We start from the raw sequence: 20,617 nt of genomic DNA on the forward strand, positions 1-20,617 counted from the left end.
TCTTCCTGCACTCTCCTTGCACTGTCCCTTCACTCTCCTTGCAGTCTCCCTGCACTCTCCCTCTCCAATATTCTTCTATTATTAATTTTCAGCAACACTGTCCCTAGCACATGAGCACTTGCCATGTCTCTCCCTATGCTCATCTCACAGGACAATGGCAGAGACAGCACGGGACGAGTGTTTCTAGAGCTGTGACATCACAGGGGATGGCTATCTGTAAATTGGCTGGCTGCACGACATTATGGGTGATCTTGCATTTCTGGGCTTCTTACTTTCACTTTGTAACACATTCAGCTGCCATTTTAGGAAAAACTGATTCGTTACCACAAAGCGCGAAGTAATTTAGATTTGTTGCGAATTGAAGTGATTCAGTTACACAGAATCAGCATGTATGTCATGACTGTTGTATTTCTATTACTCTACTACACCTGCTAGTAAATTATTTGCCATGTAGAAATATCATTTCTACCAAAAACAGTCATTGATCAGGTTAGTGATGTCTGACTGCAAATATTTTGAACATAACTGTATATACACACACTATATATATCATTATATATACTAGCAGAATGACCCGGCTTTGCACAGGTTTATTTCATCTATTTAATTTAATGTTTGTGTGTGTCGTTAAAAGATATCAACAGTATCCCCCATAACAGTGACCTCCACAGTGCCTGCCCCTTTAACAGTGACCTCCACAGTGCCCACCCCTTTAACAGTGACCTCCACTGTGCCCGACTCTTTAGCAGTTACTTTCAAAGTGCCTGCCCCTTTAACAGTGGCCTCCGGGGTGCACACCTCTTTAACAGTAACCTCCACAGCGCACTTCCCCATTAACTGTGACCTCCACAGCACCCGCCCCTTTAACAGTGACCTCCGCAGCACCCTGCCCCTTTAATGCTAGGGCTACATGATGACACGTATAGTACAACATTTTGTCTCAACAATTTTTATATTGATAGGCTATGGTCTCACACTGTGACATGCGTCATGCTGCGACTGCGACATGACAGTCGCGAAAAATCCATCTAAGATGGATGCATGTAGCAGCGTAGTTGTGCCCTATGTGTCGTGCGACTTATTGTCATCCTGTAGCCCTAGCCTAAAGCTCACTTACAGCAGTGAAGAAAAATGGCTGGGTTGTTACGGAAACCTGGAGTAAAACTGTGTGTATGTGGAGACTAAGGGCCTGCGAGCTTCTATTGGCTGATAAGGGATAGGTGACTGTGAGTATGTGTCACCGCCAGTTCTGTGAGAAGGTCTGACAGACGTTCTTCTCTACCTCTTGTATGACGTTCTTTGTTTTGGTTTCACTTTGTCATCTCCTTTCCTTCTGCCAGGTGTCACTTATTTAGACTAATCGTCTTCCTTTATATTCCCTCCCATACTGCCTCACTTTGCGGTTTATACTAGTTCCTGGATGAAGTGTTCACTGCTGGAGGCTGCTGCTGCTGTTTGCTCAGATAAGTTTTTTCCTTTATTGTGTTTCCTTGCTGGCTTGATTCTAGGTGACCCTGACTCCGTCCGTATTAAGTGCAGGGAGTCGGTGGTCGTGTCCCCTCACTATTATAGGGTTTTCAGGTGTCACACAGTCTTAGGTAAGTGGGCATGCAATCGTCTATCATTGAGACCCTTGCATGTGCATAGCAGTCAGGGAGAGCTCTTAGGGTTTTAAAGGGCTCACCTATATGCTCCTTAGTTTGGGATCAAGCCAGTCAGTCATTTATTTATAAGTTCCAGCTATCTGCAACTTCACCCGTACAGTATGGCAGTTGGGATATGAAGAGAAAGACTTGCAGGCTTGTATTGGATAATTCAGGTCATATTTTGGAAATATCTCAGGAATGGTACATCCTAGAGAGTTGAGACCCGGTCTTAAACCTTCCTGGACACCTGATGTACCTGTGTGCCAAATTTGTTGAAGATCGGTTTAGTAGTTTGGTCGCTCATAAAGAACAGACAGACAGAAACTCATTTTTTTACTATATAAGATATATATATATATATATATATATATATATACACACAATATATATACAGTATATATATATATATATATATATATATATATGTATATATTCCTAGATATAACTACATGTTTTATACATTATCTGATCCTATTCCTAACCGAACCTAACATCTTGGGGTACATATAACTTTTTGTTCTTTTTTTTTTTCAGGGCGAAGGTGATTTTGGCATTTTAATTTTTTTTTTACTGCAAAACTCATTGTACCATATAGATACTTTTATATTATAATAATTTTGTTATTTTGGGATTTGGTTATACCAGTGCTGAATTCTTTTTTCTTATTTATTTTTCTACGTAAAGGATCGAGGAGTGATTAGAATTTTTCCTTTTAAATTTGTTTTAGCCTCCCTATTGGTTTGAACATACAATCATTAGATTGCTTTTACCACTGGCTAATGAACAATGTTGATTATATATATATTCTCTTTTAAATTAACACTAGATGTTCAGATTAATGCTATGTTATGGCCGCCTAATGTGTCGTTGCTATGTACCCCTCTTTTCTAGCGGTGATTCTGATGTACAGTGCCGTTGACCTGACTGATGTCTCTGCACGTCATTGTGTGCGGTCTGGATCTAGCCCCATAACAGATATATCAGTTGATGATCTTGTGCGATTGGTTGCTATCATGCTAGTGGGGATGCGTGCGTTCCACGAAAATGTGGATCGCATGACGTCTTGCGAAGGCTTCGGTCACATGACCGGATTCAAGATCAGGTGATCGGATATGCGATCATGTGATCGGGAAGTTTTGAAAGGTCCTGCGACATGCGCAGTGAAATGATTAGTACGCTGAGATCTATGTGGACCGCTTCCATAGCCTGCTCTAGGACCTGCCTCATCACTATGTTTTTAAGGTACACCTGCACATTATTTGACATTATGATGATATTCACAGATGTTTGTAGTTACAATCAGGGTGATTAATTATGGATACATGATCGTATGATGATTTGACTATGTGACAATGGTGCCCATAATACTACACTGTTATTTATGCATTAAAGTATGGAATGAGATTGTAAAAAGTCACAGATAATGTCTTTAGGTCGATATTTTGGGAGATTTGCTTGTGATTAATGCGATTAATATGATTATTGTTTAACTATGTGAAGTTGTATAAATATGCACAATGCACTATCAATTACTGTCACTGCTTGAGAAAGATCCCAGGAAGCGGATCGAAACGTTGCGGGTCTGGTGAATAAAGCTTTTTCTACGTTTTTACGGAGGTGCTGTGGAATTTATTCGCTTATTAATTGAAGGTGGATCGCCTTCGTAGCCGCTGGCACTCCGTCCGTACCTCATAGACAGCTGTGCTGCCCACACCTTTTTACCTTTGCCTATATATATTCCTAGATATAACCACATGTTTTATACATTATCTGATCCTATTCCTAACCGAACATAACCGACATCTTAGGGTGCATATAACTTTTTGATCTTTTTTATTGGGTTTTATCAGGGCGAAGGTGATTTTGGCATTTTCATTTTTTTTTATTGCAAAACTCATTGTACCATATAGATACTTTTATATTATAATAATTTGTTTTTTTTTTGGATTTGGTGATACCAGTGCTGAATTCTTTTTTCTTATTTATTTTTATGCACAAAGGATCGAGGAGTGATTTGAATGTTTCCTTTTTAATTTGTTTTAGCCTCCCTATTGGTTTGGACATTCAATCATTAGATTGCTTTTACCACTGACAACAGTAGTTAACCATCACTATGACAACTGACTTCTCAGACACTTTTGTCACAATTGATCATGATATCTGAGGGGTTAAATGTCCATGATCAGAGTTGTCTCAAATCATGGACACTGCTGTGGGATGTCTGCTGTGGCGCCCGCTTAACTACTGAGTTTGCACTATGTTCTGCTGAGGCCTTCCAGCAAGCATAGTTCAATCCAAATAATATGCCCTAATGTTCCAGCTATATACCTGGACCTTTGTCAAGCCATATCTGGTGTATGAAGGAACAAAAAGATATAGGTGGTTAGTGCTGCTGGCTGGAAGTCGGCAACTAATAAACGTTCACTTATGCATTGAAATGTTGAACATTGATTGAACATTGAAGAACATTGCAGTGTTCTTTGGATTGACTTACATTATATTTTGAGTTGGAGAACCCTTCCAGAGGGCACCTTCACTGAACACAGTTGTTTGGTTCGACCTGAATTCCAGATTAGCAATACATGTATGGCAGATGTCAGGAAGGGGTTATGTTTAATAGAAATGTTTTACAATCAAGGAGGTCATATTTTTGCTTTAGCTATTCAATTATTTTGCACGTGTGACATTATTCCCACTCATTACTGTATTTTCCTTTTCACAGCTGCATTACCTGTTTCATTACAGTATTTTCACAATTTATAGTAGTGATGTAATGTGCTTTTTAAGTTACTTACCTTAGGCAGTGACGCTCTGGAGCCAGAGCTCTGTGTTGTCATAGTTAGTACGGTAGTTATACCTAAGGCAACTCTGGCTGGAGCTGCATCCATGTTGATCCAAAAGGAGACCCATGATAAAATGACAATTAAAAGACTGGGAATGTACATCTGAATCAAGTAGTACCCCATCTGCCTCTCCAGATGGAAGCGAACTTCAATGCATGTAAACTTTCCTAGAGGAGAAGGACCAAAGAGAATACAATTGTAAATGCATCTAAAATTGGTAATGATTAAAAAAAAACTTTTAGTAAAATACCTTTGTACAATTTCTGGAGATATTTATGCTTTAACCCTTTCATGACAGAGCCTAAAAAAGGCCTGAATGTCAAGGCAACTTTTTGTGATTTTGTGCACGTGGTGGTTTAGTGACCATAACTTTTTTTATTTTGTTTGACTAGCAAAATAATTTTTGCGATGTCTTTTACTTGACACTGAGAACTTTTCATTAGCAATGCATGTTTTTTTTTTTTTTTGATTTTTTTCCCTTTTTTTTTAGGTTTGATTTGGGGAAAACCACTAATTCTTATAAAAAAAGTATCTTTTTTTAAATATAGCTTTTTATTTCTTAAAAGGGTTGCCACTTTCTGGCTACTTGTGATCAATATGTAGGTAAGATGACTATATGACACTTACTAATATAGCCTTTGTTGATTTTCTGTGCCATTTGATATATTTTATTAAGTCGTGTCCCCTTGTTGTACAAATCTTCTGCGCTGTCCACACAGAAGACCTGTCCATAAGATGGCCGCTAATGGTGGGTCATGTGACCAGGCAAAAATAGCTCCAGACACATCACTATGCCTTCTTCACTAAAATACACCACATCTGCCACCTAGTCTTGCAATGTTGAATGTTTAGTGCAGGTGCAGAGTGGAGAGTTTTTCGTCACAAAGCAATTTTTTTCTTTTGTAAAATTCGGTGAATCGGCCCAATCGAACTCTTCCTAAATTTGCTCATAGACAGAACCTCTGTATGGACAGCACAAAAGACTTGACCAACAAAGGAGAATACCTTATGAAATGTAGAAAATGGTGCAGAATATCAACATAGACTATATTAGTAAGTGTCATATAATCATCTTACAAGCACATTGGTCAACAGTAGCAAGAAAGTGGCTAACCCCTTTAAATATTAAAAGTGACATAAAAATGTATTATTGCAATGGGTTCCCTATTTTGTGACGATAGCTTTGATATATAACATGTATAGGTTTGAGGGAACAGGCGCTGGGACTAACAGAGGAAGTGGCTCAGCCTCTTCCTGCTCTCCCCCTGCGCTCAGGTACCGCTCTGCTGCCAACATAGAAGAAGGCAGCAGTGATAATAAAACTGCTCCTGTCTTCTCCTCAGGGTCCCCGCTGTGTCTGACAGCCGGGACCCGACCTGCTCCTGCTAGATTGCATGAACAGGAGCTTTAATCCCAGCACTGTACAACGCTGGGATTGAAGGGCTGCCTGACCGTTTATGCACGGGGTATGTTCAGATAGGATGTATATATCCAGTAGGCAGTCGGGAAGGGGTTAAACATCTCATACATAATGTAGCAAGAAGCCTTAGAATGGTCAAGAACAAAAGAGATCAATCTGCACTAAAATCAGCAGGTGTTTTACAGAGAAATCCATGAAGTCAATCCGCATCAATTGGTGCAGATTTGCATGTGGATTTGATGCAGATTTGGTGCAAATTTTTCACGTGCGTATTTTACTCTCCCCATTGAAGTGAATAGAGAAAGTCAGGAAAAATAAAATAAATTGACATGCTGCTGATTTTAACCCCTTAGTGGCCAGCCTGTTTTAGGCCTTAATGACCAAGTGTTCTTCTTCCTTATTTCATCGTTGCAATTTTTATTTTTCCGGCTATATAGATTTATGGGGACTTATTTTTTGCAGGACAAATTGTAGTTTTTAATGGCGCCATTTTTGGGTACACATAACTTCCTGATTAACTTTTATTAACTCTTTCTGGGAGGGAGATGGGAAAAACAGCAATACTGCCACTGCGTTTTTACTTTATAAATTTTACGGCGTTCATTTTTCGGTATAAATAACATAATATGTTTATTATCTGGGTCAGTACGATTACAGTGATACAAAATACATATATATATTTTTTTTTTTTACATTTTACAACTTTTTTTGCAATAAAACCCTTTTTTTTTTTTAAAAAAATGTTTTTTTGTATTGCAGATTCCCAAGACCCATAACTTTTTTATTTTTCTTTCTATGGAGTTGTGTGAGGGCTTTATTTTTGCGGGACGACTTGTATTTTTAATTTGTATCATTTTGGAGTAAATGGCACTTTTTCATCGCTCGTTTTTTCGGTGACAACTAAGACTAAATTAGCAATTCTGTTTTCCTCTTAATTTTACAGCGTTCGCCGTAGGGGCTAATTTACATGATATTTATGTAGTTTCGGTCGTTATGGACACGGAAATACCAAATATAAGGAGAAAAAAAAAATGCAATTTTTTTTTCATTGCGTATTTTCAATAGAAAAAAAAGTGTAATTTTTAATGGGATTTTTTAATAAAATAAATGAGTTTTTTTAAACTTTTTTTACCACTTAATAGTCCCACAAGGGGACTATAACAGATAGCTTATTTTTATTGCTTTTAAAATGCAATTCACTATCTCTATACTGCATTGCATTTTAATGGCAATGCTATTCTAACATTAACCAGCAGGAAATTACCAAAGGCTGGTCTGGGGCCTACATCATACCCCAGGCAGCCTTCCCACACATTGGCACCCTGCGATTGCATTTGCTTGGTGCCGATGGGAGACAGACGGAGTCCGCTCCCTCTGTCAGCACTTTACATGCGGTGCGTGCCATTGCCCGTGGCATGTAAAGTGTTAAACACTCCAGAACCTTGCAGCGCTTAGACTGGGCCACTGTAAAAAAGCAGCGGCCCAGCCTAAGGCCCCTTAGTGACTGCCGTAAAAACACGTATGGGTGGTCACTAAGGGGTTAAAATCTGCACCATAGGTCAAAATCCGCACAGAAAAAATCAGCATCATGTGCATGACATTTTCTAATTCTCATAGAGTACAATATACATGACCAACGGTGCGGATTTTCCGCACGCAAAATCCGCACGCAATCCTGATCATGTGCATTAACCCTTATATACTCCACAAATTTATGGAATTCTTTCTCTGTGCCTAACCAAATAAATAACACATCATCTATGAATCTTGTCCAATATTGGATATGGTTAATAAATGGATTGTTCACATTATAAATATATTTTTCCTTCTATATTGAGAAGAACAGGTTTGCAAAGTTTGGTGCCACGACTCAGGTTGCCAAATCTGAAAACATTATTGGACAAATCAAAATCCAAAGATTCACAGACAAAGTCAACACATTGTTCATTTTTACCAGACCTCTCTGATAGAGTTTTTACCTCAATGTCATCATTATGGTGTATGTGGGTATACAGACTGGCATTATCAATTGTTGCCAGGCTGTAACCTTCCTGCCAGGACACATTCTTCAACAAAAATGGCAGGACCACTTTAAACTAGTTTAAATACTGTGCTAAAGGCTCAGTGACAGACCCACTTCCAGCCACAATGGACCTGCCATGGGGTCTCTCAGTGTCCTAATGAATCTTGGGAAGAAAATAGCAATTAGGTTTGGAAGGACGGGGTGGGAATAGACGATTGGCCAATTTCTCAGATATTATTTTCCTTACCCCATTTTAATGTAACAGGGAGCACAATTTTTTATGTATTTTCATAATGCTGGTATCATCCTGTAAGTGTTGCATAGATTCGGCATATAGTCACAGTCCTTGCTGTATATGGACGCTGGATTCAATAAAGGAAGATTTTTATGGCTGCTGTGGATCTCTTTTGTTCTGGACTTATATTGGATTAATACTGCTGCACTGAGCACCAACATATCATTGTGGCACCAATCGCTAGTGTGAGTTTTCTCTTGCAAAAGGACTGTGCCGGCTGTGTGTTTTCTCTTACGTTTTATGATCCTTTAAAAAGTATTTCATGGATCATGGTTTCTGCCATTGTTTAGATACTTCACCAATTTCACTGTGTTAAAGCTCTCAAAATTAAGGTTTTTTGACATTACAAATACTGTACATTTTACATCATTATACCTAGAGATGAGCAAAGTTATGAGAAATTAAATTCGGCTTCTTTGCCAAATTTCTAAAAGAAATTAGATTTGTGACAAATTACTTTGTTTTGAAGCGCATTTGTTTGAATGAAGTGAGTACAATGACGGGAAACGGCAATTGCACCCCCTTTCCCCCACGTCATTGAACCCCTAAGATGCAACATTCATTGATGATCATGGCATCTGAGGCTTCCATTTAGGCCTTTCAGGGGTTAATCAGAGTATAAATAAATACTCAACTTATCCATTTGCTCGCATAGAGGCACCACACAAAATCTAATCCACAGGATAAGGGATAATTATCTGACTGGTGAGAATCCAACCGCTCCATTCATTTTCTATGGGAATGCCAGAAATAGCAGAGCGCTGTAGTCGGCTATCTCTAGCAGGCCCATAGAGACTGAATGGAGTGGCAAGCTCAGCCTGTCACTCCATCAGGAAGGGGAATGGGACTCCTGTTTTCGAGATCAGTTTGGGTTCCGGCAATCAGACCCACAACGATCAGTTTGGAATAGGGGATAACTTGAAGATTTGGCACAACCTCTTTAACCCTTTCTGGACCTCTGCCATACATATACGGTAAAAGTCTGGTCTTAAAAGATAGTGCCTGCTAGCGAGTGCTGGGGGTGCCATAAACAATGGGTTTTACATACAGTAGCAGAGGCCCAGGGCTAATGACTGCAATCGTCAGTAATCCCAGTTGTGGACAATTAACCTCTCAGATGCCGTGGTCAAATGTGACTAACATCTGGGAGCGCTAAAATAGAGAGCCATGCGCTTCCTGGCTCGGGCCACCTGCCTTTGGCTGAGATCAGGGAAGACGGCCCATACTAGTAATAGGCTTAAGCTTACAGGCCGATTAATAGTATATTTTAATGAAGGCCTGCAGGTGACAGCAGTGTATTGGAATATACTAAATTCAGTATTCTGTAATACATAGATATTCATAACAGAATACAAGACACAATCTAATGATTACATGTTATAGTAACCTAGGGTGACTTTAAAAAGGGTAAAAAAAAAAAAAAGTTTTAAAAGATTACAAAATCAAATCACCCCTTTTCCTAGAATAAAAAACAAAAAAATGTTTAAACATCAATGGCATTGCCGGATCTAAAAACGTGCTTGCTACTTAAATAGGTTGTACTTATGTACTTACCTTGCTCTCCGACACCCACACCGCTTTTGATGCCCGCATGGCTGCCGCTGCATCTCCCCGTCATGCAGATCAAAACATCTGGCGATGAGGGAGGGAAGGGGTTCCGGATGGCAGGCAATAGCAGGCCGTGACAGGGATGGGCCGTCTTAGCCTCACCTGCAATGCTAGGAAGGCTCGTCCCCATTGTGGCCTGCTATTGGCTGCATCCCCATCACCTGATGTTTTGATCCGCATGAAGGTAAAGATGAAGTGGCGGCCGTGCGGGCATCAGAAGCAACGCGGGTGCTAGGGAGCAAGGTAAGTACAACCTGTGTAAGGGGCCTGGGCATTAGAGGTGGCATTATAGTGGTTTGATAACAATTTTAAGCGTAATCTATAGGTAGTGACTTAAATATAATTTCCGGTCATGAATGGACACTTTAATCAGTCTGAAAATACTTATTAAATTTAAACCAAGGTAAGTTAACATACAGATTCCAGGATGGGGGATGGAGACTATTTTATAGACATTGTAAGCATCGCCTTATATAATTCAACTTTTTATAGAATTTGCATTGCCTGTGATGTACCATCATAATATGTGCTCTGTGATGCAGCACAACAACACCATCATCCTTTCCACCTAGCAGCATATCCTATCTGGAAAAGTAGCACATGCCACATTCTGTATCCCTTATTCGTAAAGTAGAGATGCAGCTCAGGTATCCTATGTTTCCATGATGTGTGTTTTATGTGTGATTTGTTTTTTATGTGAAATTATGTTTAAAATACATACCAACCAATAATAATAGCTCAAGTACATAGACGTATTAACCTCTGTAGTAACCTCCAAGTTGTATGACCCCCACAGCAGTGTATACGGCCATACTCTGCACCGGTTTGCCTCCAATTCCATTGAAGGGCAGATAAAGGTTTTTAACAGTCTCACATAGAATATGAAATTGTGCACAATCCAACAGGTGCTGTTTTTTGAAGATATTTTCCCCTAGAAGCCATTGGTGACAGTGACTTTGCACAGCACAGGTACTGTAAATGGCTTTGCTGTGTGCATGAGACCTTTATGATATTTGTACTTAACTTGTATTAACAAACTATGGCTACATGCACACAACACTGGGAAAAAGTCAGTTTTTCACAGCCAGTTTTCAACCATTTGTGCAACCATTTTCTGTCTGTTTTTACCAGCCGTTTTGCATCAGTTTTTCATGGACATAAAAATGGACATGAAATATGGATGAATTTCATTGGCTTTTTTTTTCTAAAGATCCCAACTCTTGCAGAACCCTCAGTACAGATAATGTCCCCCATAATGGTCCCCACTGTAATAATGGCTCCCATCGTGGCCCCCAGCATTAGGAATGTCTCCCAGGCCCCCCGAGTTAGTAATGTCTCTCATAGTGACCCACAGCATTAGTAATATCTCCCATAGCGGCCCCCAACAGCTATAATGTCCCCCGTAGTGGCCGCCAGCTGTAATGTTTTTATTTAGCAAAAAAATACTCACCTCATCCACTTGCAAGCGCAGAGGCAGTCACTCCTCTCTTAATTGAAAAAGTCCAGCCAAAGGACCTGCGCTCCACATGATAACATCACCCTGCATTCTTAGCATGAGAGCATGACAATGTCATAATGCTGACAGCAGGTCCTTTCGCAGGTCCTTTTCAATCAAGAGAGGAGTGACTGCCACTGCAAGCGCAAGCGGACAAGGTTTTTTTTTTGAACCACTAAAATGCCATATTGTTCTAGTGTACCCATTTTTAACAATGGTTCTGAAAATGACCGTGTGACGGCCGTGAAAAAAACAGCTGTCACATGGCTGTTTTTAACTTTCTTGTGCGTGTAGCCTAAGATCTCATTCATATAACCGTTGTTTGAGACCGTACATGTGGACCAATTTATTTCTATGGGTCCGCACAAAGTGTTATCTATACTCTGAGATTCTGTCCATAAGACCACAAATGTTCCCAATATATCAAGAAATAAAGTCGGTAAATTTGTAAGGGGAAAAGCGCAAAAATAAGATCTGGAAGGTTGACCAGACGAGAATTACCTGTATTATAGTGCTTGGTACAGTAACGTAAATCTTTTTCTTCTTTTAGGACAAACTGTGGAAGAGTCAGGCCATCTGCTATCTGTACAGGTGCATTTTCTTGCCATTCAAAAATGAGATCATTCATTGTGTATCCAACTGGAAGACACATAAGCAAAATCTAAAGATAGATATGTCATATGACAGTTCTATCATGCGACAACATAAAATAATAATCCATTCAGAATCTTTCTCAAGGAAAAAGAAATACTTTCTAAAAAAAATTAAAATAATATATTTTTCCAGAATTTAAAATTATATAAATTCCTACATTTAATCGGTCTTTAAAGGTCACTATTATAGTGCCTGATGTGTTTTCTGGTTCCCTGAACACCGTCTTAGAATTATATCCTTGACTCCACATAAAATACTTTGATACTCAATAGGATGGTGTGTATTCAATTGAAAAACAGCTGTGGGTAATACTGATTATCATTTGAAGCATGTCAACAGTTGCCAGAAGAAACATCCCAAATTCAAAGATATTAATTTGACAAGAAACAACTGCTATGTCAAAATCTGTTCCGCCAAAGTGAATATGTTCATCTAAGATGAAAAGTTAATTATACAAGTTTCCATCGTATTTATCAAAATTATTAATAAATTTACATTGCAAAAAAAACTTAAACATTTTGCTTTAAAAGGCTTGTGCACTGAACGATGAGCCATGTAATACTTGGTTCCCAGAGGGCACTACCAAGTGGGGGACCACATTCTGTGATATCCAAATGCCCTATTAGTGAAAATTATCAGGGCAATGGCATCTACGGGGGCTTCCTCTGTAACCCCATCAGCACACCTTTGACAACATAAGAGGGTACCGATGGGTTGTCATAGCAGCTGGTGGACTAAAGAAGGTCCTTAAGTCTGAAATATTATGAATCTATTAGGTGTTATGATGATGGATATCATATACTGCAATACAAAAGTATTGCAGTGTCTTATGAGTTATCGAACTATCACATAGTTGATTCCACTAGTGGGGTTAAAAAATTTAAAAAGTTAAATGTTTAAAAAATATTAATAATAAGAAAAAGCACAAACATATTTTCCCAATTTAAAATATTTTTTTTTATTTCTAAAAATAAAAAGAAAGTACTGGTCTTGTTGCATCTGTAAAAACCCAGACAAATGTATCACATTATTTAACCCACATGTAGCAATGAACGAATTTCTTAAAATCCAGTTTGGGTCCAATTCTGCCAAAGGCCTCATGCACATGACCGTTTTTTTTTAAGGTCCGCAAAAACGGGGTCCGTAGGTCTGTGATCCGTGTCCATTTTTTCTTCTGTGGGTCTTCCTTGATTTTTGGAGGATCCATGGACATGAAGAAAAATTTTGGGGTGTCCGCCTGGCCATGCGGACCCAAACGGATCCGTCCTGACTTACAATGCAAGGTAATGGGGACGGATCAGTTTGACGTTGACACAATATGGTGCAATTGCAAACGGATCCGTCCCCCATTGACTTTCAATGTAAAGTCAGGAGTCCCTATTATGCCATCGGATCAGAGTTTTCTCCAATCCGATGGTATATTTTAACTTGAAGCGTCCCCATCACCATGGGAACGCCTCTGTGTTAGAATATACTGTCGGATATGAGTTAGATTGTGAAACTCAGATCCGACAGTATATTTTAACACAGAGGCATTCCCATGGTGATGGGGACGCTTCAAGTTAGAATATACTAAGAACTGTGTACATGACTTCCCCCTGCTGCCTGTCAGCACCTGATCTCTTACAGGGGGCCGTCACCAGCACAATTAACCCCTCAGGTGCCGCACCTGAGGGGGGTTAATTGTGCATATCATAGTCCCCTGTAAGAGATCAGGGGCTGCCAGGCAACAGGGGGCAGATCCCCCTACCTCCCCAGTTTCAATTTCATTGGTGGCCAGTGCGCCCCCCTCGGCCCCCCTCCCTCCCTCTATTGTATTAGTTTCATTGGTGGCCAGTGTGCGCCCCCCGGCCCCCCCTCCCTCCCTCCCTCCCTCTATTGTATTAATTTCATTGGTGGCCACTGGTAAGTGACAGGTCTGTGCGGCGCATTGCTTAATGATCTGGGACTCCGATCGGAACTCTCCGCTGCCACCAATGATCGGGGGGGGGGGGAGGCCGCACATGGGCCACCAATGAAATCAAAACTGGGGAGGGAGTGGGGTGCGGCACCTGAGGGGTTAATTGTGTGGATCACAGCCCCCTGTAAGAGATCGGGTGCTGCCAGGCAGCAGGGGGCAGTCATGTACACAGTTCATAGTATATTCTAACTAGAAGCGTCCCCATCACTATGGGAACGCCTCTGTGTTAGAATATACTGTCGGATCTCTGAAAAAGCTTTTATGCAGACGGATCTTCGGATCCGTCTGTATGAAAGTAACCTACGGCCACGGATCACGGACGTGGATGCTAATCTTGTGTGCATCCGTGTTCTTTAACGGACCCATTGACTTGAATGGGTCCGTGAACCGTTGTCCTATTTTTTTGATGGACAGGAAACATGGATCACGGCCTCTGATGAACAACGGTGCATTTTCCGAGTTTTCAACGGACCCATTGAAAGTCAATGTGTCCGCAGAAAATCACCGAAAACGGAACAACGGCCACAGAGGCACACAACGGTCGTGTGCATGAGGCCAAACAGACCATCTAATTTGGGTACAAATAAATTCTACCTAAGTCAAAAGCACTCTGATTGCCTAGAAAACTCTCTGTTCAGTTTGACAAGTTCCTTTTAAGGGGTTGAACTAGGGGCTGCAATGTAAAACAGTTTTCAAAGGTGAACCTATGGTCTAATTGTACCTAATTTACAGTTATCTCCTTGATGTAAGATAATTTGTCATTTAGACTTAATGTCCCTTTATGCAAATATTTTATTTTCTAGTGTTGCACTTACAGCTTTCCAATTGCATTATGCAAGTCTGCACATCCATAGGAAAATTTTTCAGATCCATAGGACAGGACAGTGTAAGTGTCAGCCTGAAATCACAAAAAAAAAGTTGTTGTTAAAAAGTGAAAAGCAATAGACTGCCATGCTGCATTTTTTTTAAAACAGACAGCAAATAATTTCCAATGAAAACAGAGTATTAAAATAATTCTGTAAAAAATGCTGTTGAAACCACTATAGCTGTTGGTTACATAGGAAAAACAGTAGCAGCACCTGCAAGTGTGAAACTTCATTATGGGAGAATCCCTTTTGGACTTTATCTTCCTTTTTGGCATTCCTTCATTCTACTTCTGGGGAATTTCCCAAGCAGCAGTCCCAGTGATTTCAGCACCCCCACAGTTAGGACAGACAACCCTATTGGTGATTACAGTTATTGTGTCTCTTAGAACGACACCTAGTAAGCACCTCTCTATTAAAGTTAGGGCTAGAAACAAAACTACCTTATGGTATCACACAAGGGAGCCCTGTGCCTGTTCTTTGCGTTTTACGGCTTCACCTGGAGCAGTCGCTTTTCCAAAGCCCTAATCAATAGCTCTTGGTACTCACATAATCCCCAGGACTTCAGTAGAGCAGAATTACATAACAACCGAACAATCACAAGAAAAATGTGAAGCATGTATTATTCAACAAATACAGAATAATAAACTCGCAGATCACAGAAAACTAGATAAACGTGGCCATGGATGATAAAGGCTGAGTCTGGCAATGGACCAAACAGCAGATGACAATGATATAGAGGTGGAGAGCGATTAATTTTTGCAAGAGGAATAAAACATAGGAGAAACTATAACAAAAATGTTTAACTGCTAAGGCAAAGCTCACACTTCAGTTATTTGGTCAATGATTTCCATCAGTTATTGTGAGCCGAAGCCAGGTGTGAATAAAAAAAAAAGGAACAAATGGAAATCTTTCCATTATACCGCATCTCTGAGCAGGTGTTAGTTGGGGCTGGTAAACAGCTGGAGAACCAGACATTTCTCACTGATAAAACATATTACAAAGTTTCTTGTGGTCACTTGTACTATTGAATTATGCAAAGTTGTGTGAAAGTTAGTGAATAGTTTAAGGGGTTCTGCAGTTTTTTTTTTAACTGATAATCTATCCTCTGGATAGATCATTAGCATCTGATCGGCTGGGGTCCGACACCTGGGACCCCTGCCGATCTGCTGTTTGAGAAGGCAGCGGCGCTGGCAGTAGTTTCTTGTGGTCGCTAGTACTATTGACTTATGCAAAGTTGTGTGAAACTTAGTAAATAGTTAAAGGAGTTCTGCAGTTTTTTTAAACTGATGATCTATCCTCTGGATAGATAATCAGCGTCTGATTGGCGGGGGTCCGACACCTGGGACCCCTTCTGATCAGCTGTTTGAGAAGGCAGCAGCGCTAGCAGTAGTATCAATGGCCTGGGTGGGGCTAAGCTCTGTTCCTTGAATGGAGCTTAGCCCCACTCAGGCCATTGATACTAGTCGTGACGTCATTGGGCCTGCGGTAAGCAGCGAGAAGGCCGCGGCACTACTGCTAGCGCTGCTGCCTTTTCAAACAGCTGATCAGAAGGGGTCCTGGGTGTCGGATCCCCGCCGATCAGATGCTGATTATCTATCCAGAGGATAGATCATCAGTTTAAAAAAACTGCAGAACTCCTTTAACTATTCACTATGTTTCACACAACTTTGCATAAGTCAATAGTACTAGCAACCACAAGAAACTTTGTAATATATTTTGTATAGTTCTCACCTTATCATCTGTTTATTCCTTATCCCATCTCCTCCCCCTTCTAATTGCTTTGCACTTTGAAAAGTGCTTTGAATTCCATCTGGAGACAGAGTAGCTTCACAGGAGGATTATATTATACATGTCAATAGAAGCCTATGGAGGGGGGAGAGTGAGCTGCAGCATACTGTATACGTATGTGGCGGGAATCAAAGAGAAACACTAAAGAGTCTTCACAGCTACATAGGAGATTTCTATCTCAGCACCTGAGGCAAACTTCTGAGTGAGTACGAGTAGCTTAGGAAGTAGCTTCTCTAATTTCTGTGTGCAGTGGATGGCAGCTAGTCTACACCTACCATGTCTAAGATATCTGCAAACTAGAGGTTCAGAATGTACAGAGAAAAAATGCTAAAAAAAATGTGAGCTACAAGTGATATAAAACCAGAAATAGTGCCATTTCTCATTTACACACTCTGTACTATTGACTAAAGCAAAGTTTTCCATTTTATAATTTAAATTTTTTACTCTTTTGGATAGATCATCAATATCTAATCGGTGGGGGCCCAACACCCTGTACCCTCATTGATCAGCTGTTTGAAAAGGCACCAGCACTCACAGCAGCGCCGTGTCCTCCTTGCAGCTTTGCCTAGGCCATGTGATATCACATTCATTGCTCCCATGGTCTCGGTGCAGCTACAACCCCATTGAAGTGAATGGGGATGAGCTGAAATAGCAAGCACAGCTGCTGTACAATGTATGGCCCTGTGCTTGGTGAGAAAAGGCTGCAATGCTACTGCGAGTGCTGGTGCCTTTTCATCTGGTTGGCTGGGGTTCCGGGTGTCTAACCCCCACTGATCAGATACTGATAGGTATCAGATAGGTCATCAGTTAAAAAATCTCAGAAAAGCCCTTTAACATTTCATAAAATTTAGAGGGAAGCTGGAAAAAAATTCCAAATGGGGTAGAATTGGAAACAAAATTAAATTCCGCCACAGTTTTATGGGTTTATTTTTTGAGGCATTCTGCATGTGGTAAAACTGACCTGTTATCTTAATTCTCAGGATCAGTATAATTTTAATAATGAAAAAATAAAAGCTTTGAAATAAATGTTTTCCTTTTCATTACCATATTCGGACCCCCATAACTTTTTTATAAATATTTTTACAGAGCTATGTAGCTCTGATTTTTTTATCACCTTTTATGAACTGATGAAAAAATTGTAAATCTCATTTTTTTTTTCTATTATGCCATCACTGTATGAGCTAAATATTTTTATATTTTAGTATGGGAGTTTTTGGATGCAGTAATGCCTGTGATGTTTACTTTTTTATTCATTTTTATTTTCATTTTGGGGAAAGGAGAGTGATTTTAAAAAAACATTTTAGTACTTTTTTATGTCACCCTATTAGATTGATTCTCCTTTACTTTTCAGCGTAGGGGATGTATGCAATTGGGAGCAGGGAGCCTTGTTAAGGCTCTCAGACCTGCTATAGTAATGGGTTCAATAGGAGTATAGAAATTTTACCATAGGCTATAAATGTTACTATAGATTATAGTATATAATATAACATAAAAAATAGTATATAAGGACGAAAAAAGACATTTGTCCATCCAGTTCGGCCTGTTATCCTGCAAGTTGATCCAGAGGAAGGCAAAAAAAAAAAACTTGTGAGGTAGAAGCCAATTTTCCCCACTTAAGGCAATCAGATAACTCCCTGGATCAATGACCTATCTCAAGTAGCTATAGCCTGTAATATTATTACACTGCAGAAATACATCCAGGCCCAGCTTGAACTTTTTTTAGTGAACTTACCATCACCACCTCCTCAGGCAGAGTTCATAGTCTCACTGCTCTTACCAGAAAGAATCCTCTTCTATGTTTGTGTACAAACCTTCTTTCCTCGAGGCGCAGAGAATGTCCACTTGTCACAGTCACAGTCTAGAACTTACCTTCTCATAGAAACTGATTAAATTTGTTTGACATGTCCTTTATGTCCCCTTTACTTCTTTCCCCTCTGCTCCTATTCCTCCCTTTTTACTTCTCTTTATTGGCCCTTTCCTTTATACTCTTGTCCCTCTATTCACCCCTTTAACCCTCCCTCTCCACCACCACACAGGGAAGGGGAACACCAAATTTCGGCTCTGTGCAGCCGGAAAACTTAATCAAATAGCAGTAAAGCCACGATAGTTAATTTCTCACGTGGCCCAACGAGGGAGGCGAGGATCCTCAGGATGAAAAAAGATCCAGATGACAAGTGGCCACTTCAGGGAGGAGGAAAACTGCAGGCAAACGGTTTTCAGGTGAAAAAATGAAAAAATCCCACCGGTCACCAGCAGGGGGAGCCAGCAGCAAGCGAACCAGAGGGCTGGTGAACAGCTGAGCAGAGAACTCCAATCCGAGCACACCCACACCGCAGAGGAGAGAAGGCAGCAGAGAAGGGAGACGGACGATCCGGACGAGAGAAGGCCCAGCAGCAGGAACACAGAAGAGGAGACCAGCGTCAGGAACCGGAGCCAGAGGCCAGAGAGGAGCAACAGGAGCCAGCAACCAGCAGCCAGATCGGTAAGTAAATCGCAGGGCCCCCTGCACTCAGAACCGCTAACGGCACTGGAGCATGGCAGCACGCTGGGGGCAGTCGGCGCTCAGTCAGCGCCCTGGATCAGACGGAGCCGGGAGCTTGGAGGGGAGGAGGCATGCAGGGGGAGAGCGAAAACGTGACGCAAAGCAAAGGGGAAAAAAAAAAAAAAAGAGTCCGGAAAGGAGAGTCGGGAAGGGAAAGAAAAAAAAAAGGAAAAGAGAGAAGGAAAAAAGAATGGCCCCAAAACGACGGTCGATTGACTCTACTGTAACAAAGCTGGGCTCTAAGACCCCAGAAAATAAAATTGATAAGTTCTTGAAGTCGCCCTTCCTAAATGAAAAGAACTTAGCCAAAACAAAGTCCTCTGCTAATCCGAAAAAATCTGCAAAAACTCCCCAAACCGACGAATTTTCTGAGGATGGTTTAGCGGAGGTAGACCAAGAAGCAGGGGGGGAGGACCTATCCGCTCAGATGCGAACTGAACATGACCCTTCTGTTCTGGATAAAATTCTCTCGGCTGTAGAGCACAATGGCACTCTAGTGCAGGAGATGTCTATCCAATTAGGGTCTGTACAGAGTGACATTTCTGTAATAAGAGAGAACCTGGTAAAGATCCGCGAGCGAGTCCTTAATGTGGAAAAAACTGTGGACTCTTTGCAAACCGATATTAACACACTAAAATCCAAAACTCTGTCCCTTGCTTCAGAAAACCAAGCACTACATAATAAGCTAGAGGACTTTGAAAATAGGTCAAGGCGAAACAACGTCCGTATAATTGGTTTCCCAGAGGGAGCGGAAGGCCGACACTTAGAGGAACAACTTAAAGATGTGGTCTTGCATAACTTAGGCAGTGACTATTTTTCTTCCATGTTTCAGATAGAAAGAGTCCATCGTATCCCAGGAGGGAAACCTATTCCAGGGAGGCCGCCGCGAGCAATCTTAATGAAATTATTATCATCCATGGATAGAGATATGATACTGAAAAGAGCAAGAGAATGTACTCCTATTGAGTACCAGGGCACTAGGTTGCTCTTTTTTCCTGATTTTGCCCGGCAGACTCAGGATAAAAGAAGAAATTTCATGGAGATAAAGAAACGCCTGGCATCAAAGGGGATTAAATATTCCCTACAGTATCCAGCGAAATTAAGAGTGATCCATAATGGGACTTCTCTTTTTTTTGAAACACCACAGCAAGCGCTGGACTGGATGGAGCAAAGGGATATTTGAAATCGTGCATTATTATGATTGAAATGTTGGAGGGGGGATGGAGCGGGGGAGGGGGGAGATTGGCTAGAGGTTAGAGGTTCGCTGATTGGGCGGATCAATAGAGAGGGGGGATGGGGGGAAAGGGGAGGGGGGAAAGGGAACCCACCTTGCAGGAAGGGGTTTTTTTTTTTTTTTTTTTTTTCTTTGGTTTGTCCCGTGTCTGTTTCCGTAGTACTGAAGGATGGCCACTAGAATTGTAACTTGGAATGTTAGAGGGCTTGGGGAAAGGGTCAAAAGGCAAGCTATTATGGATGC

At 40.8% G+C, this 20,617-nt stretch overlaps 1 protein-coding gene across 1 annotated transcript in view; it reads right to left on the reverse strand.

Moving 5' to 3' along the window:
- GLRA3 (glycine receptor alpha 3) overlaps positions 1 to 20,617 on the reverse strand; it is a 296,968-nt gene that overhangs the window by 60,705 nt on the left and 215,646 nt on the right. Inside the window, exons 5-7 of the mRNA XM_044287265.1 lie at positions 14,760 to 14,842; positions 11,832 to 11,969; positions 4,442 to 4,656 (exon numbers count right to left, since the gene is read on the reverse strand). Coding sequence (XP_044143200.1) covers positions 4,442 to 4,656; positions 11,832 to 11,969; positions 14,760 to 14,842 — 436 coding nt within the window. The remainder of the gene's footprint in view (positions 1 to 4,441; positions 4,657 to 11,831; positions 11,970 to 14,759; positions 14,843 to 20,617) is intronic.

Source organism: Bufo gargarizans, chromosome 1 (assembly GCF_014858855.1).
Source record: "Bufo gargarizans isolate SCDJY-AF-19 chromosome 1, ASM1485885v1, whole genome shotgun sequence".
NCBI lineage: Eukaryota > Metazoa > Chordata > Amphibia > Anura > Bufonidae > Bufo > Bufo gargarizans.